The sequence below is a fragment of the Pyrus communis genome, chromosome 5 (assembly GCF_041283825.1).
Source record: "Pyrus communis isolate YQ-2024b chromosome 5, ASM4128382v1, whole genome shotgun sequence".
Lineage (NCBI taxonomy): Eukaryota > Viridiplantae > Streptophyta > Magnoliopsida > Rosales > Rosaceae > Pyrus > Pyrus communis.
Window position 1 is genome coordinate 702,501 of NC_142569.1, and position 8,980 is coordinate 711,480.

Genomic DNA, 8,980 nt, shown 5'->3' on the forward strand with positions numbered 1-8,980 from the left:
ATTATTTGCTACCACACAAAACCCATTAATTGCACCTAATTTTTTCCACTCAACCATACCTAACATTGATTCTACCTAACATTGATTCTCAACATTGGCCAAAATCGGAATTTTATCATTGTCAATGGATATTTATTTAAGACACAACCTTGTGTCCCTGAAAGTTCCTTGAGGCTCCAAATTATTACTGAGTTGCATGGGGGAGGCTTAGGCAGACATTAGCCTTAGGCGGTCATTAAATTACGTTGCTAACACATTGTTTGGATTCATATGGATGATCATATTTAATCCATATGTAGAAAAGCATCATTTACTAGCAATCAAGTTGTTAAAATGAGTCGACGGCGTTGCGATAATGATCATTAGTAACTAATAAAGCAAAGAGAAAAGCATAGCAGCCTGAGATTAAAGTGATATGTTGGCTAAAGCCGTCAAACAAGAGCTTTGTAGTTTAATTGATAAATAGCAGTTTTCTCTGCACACGAAGCTTTAATTATTGTTTTTCTGCCTCATGGTAGCTAAAGTCGTCAACTCGATGAAGTGGCTCATAGTTTAACTTATTAGTTCATTCAATTTTGCTAAATTTTGTTAGATTTTCTTCGTACGAGCTCCTAATTGACCTTTTAAATAGAAGGAGATGAGACGGAGGAGAATTAGGAGGAGAGAGAATTCAACTTCACTTGAAAAACCATCAAGTTCTGATTACAAACAATTTTTTACTTTACACTGAATGAATAGGATAATATTTGAATCTAAAACATAGTAAGGTGAAAGAAATACCTTATCCACCTGGATGTAAAAAACTAGCTCGATTCTCATGTAGCACGTCTGCATTGAGGGGACACAAAATTATGACTCAAACCACTAATTTTGGGTTTTGTATGGTTTGGAAACTCAAATGTTGGCCCAAACAATTGGGCCTAATAGTTTGATACCCAATTGCCAATCAAATCTTGTCACCAAACACCCTTGTTTCGAACGCAAACGAAAGATCCGCGATTCCGGAATATGCCAAATCGCGTCTAGATTTCTGGCGCCCACCAACTACGGGAAGGTTAGGTGTCTACCTACGCAAAACCCGCCACCAACATCCACTGCGGTTTATACCACCAAAACAGACCATACAGCACCACATCGCCAAATCTTGTCCGTCCAATTTCCGAAACACCTTCGCATCCAATGGGCCACCTAACATTCCGCTCCAGGGCGGAGAGTCCAATGACGTTCCTACCCTTCTCCACTCCTCGTTTAAACGCCCACACTCACTGTCGGGAGTCAAACGCGATTCGATAGATTTCACTCTCCGTTCGCAGTCCCGCCTAAAACACTCGAAGATCTCGGAGACACTGTCTGTGCGTGTTAGGTTTCAATGGCTCCAGCATCACTGATTGCTAACGGCGGTGCTGCCGGTGCTGAGTTAGTTTCAGCACCTGTCACCGGCCGATTCGTCTCCGTCTACAGCGAGGTCCAGGCCAGTCGTATCGACCATGTACTTCCTCTCCCTTCCGTGCTCAAAAAGCCCTTCAAGGTTGTGGACGGTCCCGCTAGCTCCGCCGCCGGCAATCCTGGTCAGCTTATTATTCCTTCTTCTTCTTCCGCTTTGTGCTCGGATCCATGCGTTTTTCTAGCGTTTGATCTCGGAGAAATTTTGAAGTTCAATTTTTGTCGATTAGGTTTAGCGATCAGACTGTAGAATTTGTGCTTTTTGGATTTTCTACTCCGTATTTGATCGTCTCTCGTTTCGGTTTCTCAGAGGAGATCGCGAAGTTGTTTCCTAATGTTTTCGGTCAGCCATCTGCACTGTTGGAGCCAAGCGATTCCGATTCGGGTCTACCGGAGCAGAAGTTGAAGATCGGTGTCGTTTTATCTGGAGGCCAAGCGCCTGGAGGACACAATGTGATATCTGGAATTTTCGGTGAGGGTCTTAATTATCAATTTTATATGTTTCGTAAACTTTGTTTTTCTTTTCGAATTTTGGTTGATTTCGATCCGTGTTTTGGTGTTAGATTACTTGCAAGACCGCGCCAAAGGAAGCACAATGTATGGTTTTAGGGGCGGGCCTGCTGGGATAATGAAAAACAAATACATCGAACTTACCCCCGAGTATATTTATCCATACAGAAATCAGGTGAGTGTTTTGAATGTGAATTTTTACCTTGTGTGAAGCTTTTACCTCAAGTTAATTGTTGAAAGGATCGATTATCTGGCACGGGGATATGTGCGTGTCTATGTTTAAATTCTTGAAAGCAATATATACAGCACATACTTAGCTACATATATGCTTCTGTTTTACTTGTAGGTTCATTTTGGCTAGAAGATAATTGACGTGTTGCTTGTATTTTCGTCTTATCAGGGTGGTTTCGATATGATTCGCAGTGGAAGGGACAAGATTGAATCTCCAGAGCAGGTGGCTCTTGTTTCCTTTGTGAAGATATTTATGTTAAGTATGTTTATCTAACCAACTAACCATTTTAAATGGATATGTATTGTAGTTTAAACAAGCACAAGAAACAGCTGTGAAGCTTGATTTGGATGGGCTTGTTGTTATCGGTGGAGATGACTCAAACACAAATGCCTGCCTCCTTGCTGAAAACTTCAGGTATGTTGTGACGAAGTTCTTTGGAATAATTTTACTTGCCATTCCAAACGTGGTGCCCTTTGATGCAATTATGAGAGTAGGTTACTTTTTGTTTTGATATAATTGTTTCTCGGGTTTTGTAATTTTTTTCTTTATCTGTTAAACCAGGGTGAAGAACTTGAAAACTCGTGTGATAGGTTGCCCCAAAACCATTGACGGTGACTTGAAATGCAAAGAGGTCCCCATAAGTTTTGGATTTGACACTGCTTGCAAGGTGACTATAACCATATTTCTTTTTTTCTCTTGGTACTATTAATAACTCAAATTGTACAGGTCCATGTTGTATTGTTATTAATTTTCATCTTCCCATCACAAACATGAAAGCACCTTTAATTCCTATACCTAAAGTAGCATGTGTAAATTCTTCCTGATCACAGGAGTTCAATGAACATTTAGACACCTTACTTGATACATTTAGCTAACATTCACTCTTCTAGCATAATTGTAATAGGCTGTTAAAAACTTTATGCAGATATATGCAGAAATGATTGGCAATGTCATGACAGATGCCCGGTCAACCGGAAAATATTATCATTGTAAGTAAATCAAATTTCTACTAGATGCATTTTTAAATTTTTCAATCTTATGTTTGCGGTGTAAAATATAATTTTGTGTATCTGTCTGTAGTTGTACGACTTATGGGGCGTGCGGCTTCACACATTACATTAGAATGTGCTTTGCAAACTCATCCAAACATTACAATTATTGGAGAAGAGGTACTTCAGTTATATTTTTCATCATATTCAATTTGCTCACATTGCTTTTTTTATTAATTAAATTGGTGTTGTGGGAATATTAACGCAATAAGAATTGGTGTCTCCGTCACAACTGATCGACACTTACTTTCTAATGTTCATCATGTATTCTTGTGGAAAGCAATATGGTGCAAAGTAATTTATTGGTGCAACCAAAAGATATCCATTTGCCGAATACATCTGACTTATATCTTTCTTCAGGTTGCTGCAAAGAAGCTGACACTGAAAAATGTCACTGACCACATTGTGAATGTAATCTTGAAGCGTGCTGACCTTGGTTATAACTATGGTGTCATACTTATCCCTGAGGGTCTAATTGATTTCATTCCCGAGGTAGTATCCTAGATCTTAAATATAACAACTTTATACCCTTCTTTCTCCTTATTCCTTTGTTTACTTGGAAAGCAAGTGTGCTACTGTTCCACACAGAGGCACACTCAAATAACTGCATTGACTAAAATTAATGTTTGTAACCTTGCCATTTGCAGGTGCAGCAACTTATTGCTGAACTGAATGAAATTCTGGCCCATGAGGTTGTAGATGAAGATGGGCTGTGGAAGAAGAAACTTACAAGCCAATCTCTAGAGCTTTTTGATTTCCTACCTGAAGCAATCCAAGAGCAGTTGATGCTTGAAAGAGATCCTCATGGAAATGTTCAGGTAGATTTTTCATTTTCCAATTTGACTTAAATCCGTCCTGGGATTTTCTGGGCACATCATGCATGCTAATATTTATTTTTACCACTAGGTTGCCAAAATAGAAACAGAGAAGATGCTTATTCAAATGGTTGAGACAGACTTGGAGAAGAGGAAGCAGGAAGGTTCATATAATGGCCAGTTCCAAGGACAATCTCACTTTTTCGGGTACTTAATTTTTAACTTAATGACATAATCCTTTGGCTAAATGTGGTTTCAATGATTAAGAATAAGTGCATCCCATGTGTTGGGGCTTTGAGGGTAACTGATTTGCTCGCTGGCATGGATTGATCAGGATACAGGTTTAGTGGTTGTGTATCGGAGATATTGCTTAATGTTTGCATCCCTAATTTTGTTCACATGTTGTCATTTTTTTTTTTTTTTTTTTTTTTTTGTAGGTATGAAGGAAGATGTGGTTTACCAACCAACTTTGATTCTACCTACTGCTATGCATTGGGTTATGCCGCTGGAGCTCTCCTTCACAGTGGAAAAACTGGGTTGATATCATCAGTTTGTACCACTATCCTATATCTCATTTATTCAGTGTGCCAAAATATATTTTTTCTTAATTAGGCTTGTATTAGTTGCTGTTGGTTCCATATTCCATCGTCATAGTTGTATTATTTCTTACTATTAAGTCTTTTTATGCATGTAATTTTTCGTGACGTGGATCCAGGTTGGGAATTTGGATGCCCCTGTGGAAGAATGGACGGTTGGTGGAACAGCATTGACTTCATTAATGGACGTGGAAAGGAGACATGGTATGGTGAATCTTTCGTTATTGTTTTTATGTAGCTGTATGTTCATTTCCCGGGTCCTAGGCATACCATCAGATCATTGTCTCTCCAAAAATAATGACAATTATCTTTAAACTGATAAATTGCCTTCTGTGTTTTTCAAAAGTTTTCCTTAGGAAAGAGTAGTTTAGGATCTTATATAAGACATACTTGGATATATCGTGGCGATCTGATTCCTTCTAAATTATTGGAGATTTTCTGATTGTTGAATTTGTTTTCCAGGTAAGTTCAAGCCTGTCATCAAGAAGGCAATGGTAGAACTTGAAGGTAAAAGATTTCTCGAGAGTATTCATGTTTCTGTTTTCGGCATAGTGTGATTCAAGTATTATGTTATAAAGATCACACTCAACTCTTGACTTATGTCGGATTTTCAGGTGCACCATTCAAGAAATTTGCATCCCTGAGGAACGACTGGGCTATCAACAACCGTTACATAAGTCCTGGTGGGTTATGAATACCAATATTTTATGAAGTTCATGAGGTTTTCTTTTCTCAGTCTTGGTTTTCTCCACCGTCATGGTTGGACTGGTTTTTCCGAGTCCAACAAAACTATCAGCGATTACTGTTAACCATGAGTCGATATTGTGATTTCCATTTTAACCGCAGCTACATTTCTCCGTAACTCATCTGAAATTTTTTCCGTTGCAGGTCCCATTCAATTTCATGGCCAAGCATCCAACGCTCTCAGCCACACACTACTCCTGGAACTCGGAGTTTCTGTTTAAGCTTAGAGTTTCCTGTATCCCTTGCTTGTGAAATTTCTTATGACCTTGAGAAAACAATTTGATATTTCGTTCAGCATCGTTGACATCTTTGTGTTCTCTTGCGTTTGAGTAGAATGGTGACTTTATGCTCAAAGGACGACAATGTAGAAGAAAACATTTTGGGTATTTGTCAACCCACCCCATTTTTTTGCCTTGAAGAAAATTCCGCGGCTACATTTCTCTGCATCGAAGTGTGGCCAAGGATATATCATGGAAATACACTTGTTTAATTTTGTTGGTTTTTTTGGCCGGATTTACTCAATTTGACGGCTAGAAATAAATAGGTATGTGAGAAATCACTTCCCTTCACTATTCTCGATCGAACAACCATGGATATCGCATCAACTATTGATCGTCAATGAGGATCGTTTGTGCGACTAAAATCAAGCAAAGCTCAAAAAAAAAACAAAATATAACGAGTTTCGATAGGGATGACAGTATTTTAGAAGAGATTGATGACTTGAAGCGTAGGTTTAGTCTTTTCTCCTATAGGTGGCAGCAACACAAAGGCAACATGGTGACTCGCGCGTTGGCAGACCTAGTGATGGGAGGATTTAATACAAGAATGGAGGAGGAATCATTTGGTTATCTTCATTCCTTGAAATTGATTTGGAGAATGATAATTGATTGTAATTGGCGAGCAAGATGTTCAAGCGCTCTTTTTCCTTCTTTCTTGGAGGTTTTTCGATGAGGCTCCTCTTGCTTTCACAAACTCTTTGTGCTCTGGTTTATACAGCAATGAAAAACTCAATTGTATCAACAACAACAACAAAAAAAAAAAAAAAAAAAAAAAAAAAAATCCAATTTCAGGCATATTGCGATATCATTTCACTTTCAAGCCAAATTGCAATTTAAAGTTTTACACGAAAATGGAAATATAGTTGTTAACCATCAGATCAAAATAAACCCAAAACGCATTGGCCAATCAAAAGGAAAATATTTATAAATAAAAAAACCCCAAAAAAAGATCACCTAGAAGCATGCATGTTGACAAATGAAGTTGTGGTGGTGCAATAAAAAAGCAATTGGAAAGAATACAAGTTACAGGAATTCAAATTCCCAAGTCGTAAGCATCGAAGGACGACAGTGCGTGATGAATGGTGATGATCGAGGATTCAGAACCCTCTGAGGGTGCCAGGCCCCAACCAGATCCTCTACTGTGTGGCTTTATGGTTCTTGGTTTTTGACCTAATCTTTAGGAGAATTCCAAACGTAGTGGTACTTGTTGGATAGTTATCTATTAGTTTTATTTAATTCATTTAGTTAATTAGCTAAATAATCCTTATTTGTCGGAGAAAATACATAGTGTTTGACCTAATCCCAACAGTCTAGGGTAGGGTTGTTAGGCGTGGAATTTTTTTCTGATTATACTTGTTTCTTGTATGCTAATTAAGCCAAACTTTGGAGTCAATTAATAAAAGGATCATTCTCTCATACTTCTGCACTCTTTGGAATTCAACAGTACGTAGTACGTACCAGAAGCAATGACAATTTTTGGACGAGTGCTGAGAACTGCTCGAACATGGCGATCCTCCGCCCCCCTCAGTCAAACCCTAAGCCCTAATCCTCCTCCGCGCGCGATCTCACCTGACCTTCCATTTCCTCCTCGCCGCTCTGCCACCATAAGTAACCCTCTCTCCGTCAACCTTTCTAAAATTACAAGATTTTTCGTGGTAAATGGTTTGCATTATTTATTTTTATGAATGCCCAAGAATAAGAGTGATTGGGGCGTTTTGTTGTTGGTTATGTTAGAGATTATGCTATTTTTATCGTCAATTAATTAACTAATTAACTATAATTAGTTGGCTTATTATGCTCAAGAACAAGAAATTTATGCATGCTTATATTGGCAAATGCACAGCTAATTGACACGAGCTTCACTGGGTATAGGTTTCAATCAAGATTCAAATTCCTGGGACACGTGACGCTGCACAGCTAATTGCAAATATTGCTTCTGATCTTGGACTAATAAAAGAAAGTGGTCGTGATTTATAAGTGTTCCTACCATATTTCTCTTATTGGTTGGTTCTATCAGTGTTTCCTCAGTTCTATCACATTTGGGTTATATTTATGCTGCGTTTTTTTGGCCCTATATCATTAATTGTGAGTTTTTGAATCAAAATATGCTTAATAGCGCCATCCGTCCTTGTGAACTATGTCAGTCAAATTCATTGGCAAGTAATGCTAGCTCGCCCAGAGGAAAGAAGGAAATTGGGGGTGAAGAAGGGGATCTGCGAATTCACGTATTCCGCTCGGTAATTCGCTTTTCAGATATATTTGTAAGTCCATGTTTTATGATGGTTATGAATATTTTGCCCTGCAGTTGGTCTTGTTTTACTTTATGCTGCTGTTTCAGTATACCAAACGTAATAAAGTAGTCGCTTTTGAAACTTTCAATTAAGTCAGCGATAACTATTGCAGGAAATCGAATTTGTGAAGGATGGGAGCTGGAGTCCCAGAGAGTTGGATGCTCTGGTGTCTACTTTTGGTTTACAATTAGCTGGTGCGAAGGTCCGTACTTTTACTTGTAATGGGGTTTTAGATAATTATAGACAATATGATCAAAGCTGTTTTGCTTCTGTTCTGCCATGGACATGTATGGTTCATTCTCCTTGTGCAGGTCGAGCCTGACGAGCGCCAAAAGAATGACTTTGCAACATTGGTTTGCTAGAGGCGAGGCGAGACAAGACGAGATTAACTCCTCGGCTCTTCTATCAATTAGATCATTTATCAATAGAAAAAAAGTTTTGAGTAATTTTAGAATACTATGTTTTTAACATTTCATGTTCAACAATTGTTTAATTTGGAATACTATTGTAATGACGTCCTCGTTATAAACAAATTTCTCTCCTAGAGATCACTCTGCTACATGTTTCTGTTTCTAACACCGTGAGGGGTTAGCTTGTGATATCATTACAGTTGCACTATAGATGCAAGCGAGTTTTTCTCGTGAACAAAAGCCGATAAAAGTTCTCTTGTAACCAAGATATAATCCTTGTAGAATCACTCATTTATCCCTTGCTTGTGAAATTTCATTTAACCTTGGGAAAACAATTCGATATTTCTTCCAGCATCGTTGACATCTTTGTCTTCCCTTGCGTCTGAGTAGAATAGTGACTTTTTGCATAAGGACCACAATGTATAAGAAAATTCTCCATCGATACGTAGACATTTTGGGTATTTGCCAACCCACCCCATATTTTTCCTTTGCCGTATCTGTCGTTCTCGTCCGTCGATTTTAGAGAATTTATGAACTACGAAGGCATCAATACAACTTTTGAGATGCAGCGATTGATTCCTAACAGTGCCATTGATGAAGTTCTTAGAAGTC

At 38.4% G+C, this 8,980-nt stretch overlaps 1 protein-coding gene and 1 long non-coding RNA gene across 4 annotated transcripts; both read left to right on the top strand.

The window, feature by feature from the left end:
• The first annotated feature begins 1,057 nt into the window (after positions 1-1,057).
• On the top strand, positions 1,058-5,866 carry LOC137725460 (pyrophosphate--fructose 6-phosphate 1-phosphotransferase subunit beta). The gene is made up of 16 exons (XM_068464149.2): positions 1,058-1,568; positions 1,754-1,915; positions 2,007-2,128; positions 2,354-2,407; positions 2,493-2,599; positions 2,747-2,852; positions 3,111-3,174; positions 3,266-3,354; positions 3,595-3,726; positions 3,882-4,052; positions 4,141-4,256; positions 4,487-4,598; positions 4,765-4,849; positions 5,108-5,152; positions 5,260-5,328; positions 5,534-5,866. Exons 1-16 carry the CDS (start codon positions 1,370-1,372, stop codon positions 5,608-5,610), a joined length of 1,710 nt encoding a protein of 569 aa, XP_068320250.2. The 5' UTR covers positions 1,058-1,369; the 3' UTR covers positions 5,611-5,866.
• A 762-nt stretch (positions 5,867-6,628) lies between these two features.
• On the top strand, positions 6,629-8,494 carry LOC148696515 (uncharacterized). 3 transcript variants are annotated; one of them, XR_015961979.1, is made up of 4 exons: positions 6,629-7,322; positions 7,540-7,928; positions 8,071-8,160; positions 8,270-8,494. It is a non-coding gene; the product is annotated as an uncharacterized LOC148696515 (long non-coding RNA). The 3 variants fall into 3 exon arrangements; XR_015961980.1 differs by having other exon boundaries at positions 7,540-7,904; XR_015961981.1 differs by having other exon boundaries at positions 6,629-7,275; positions 7,540-7,904.
• The last annotated feature ends 486 nt before the right edge of the window (positions 8,495-8,980 follow it).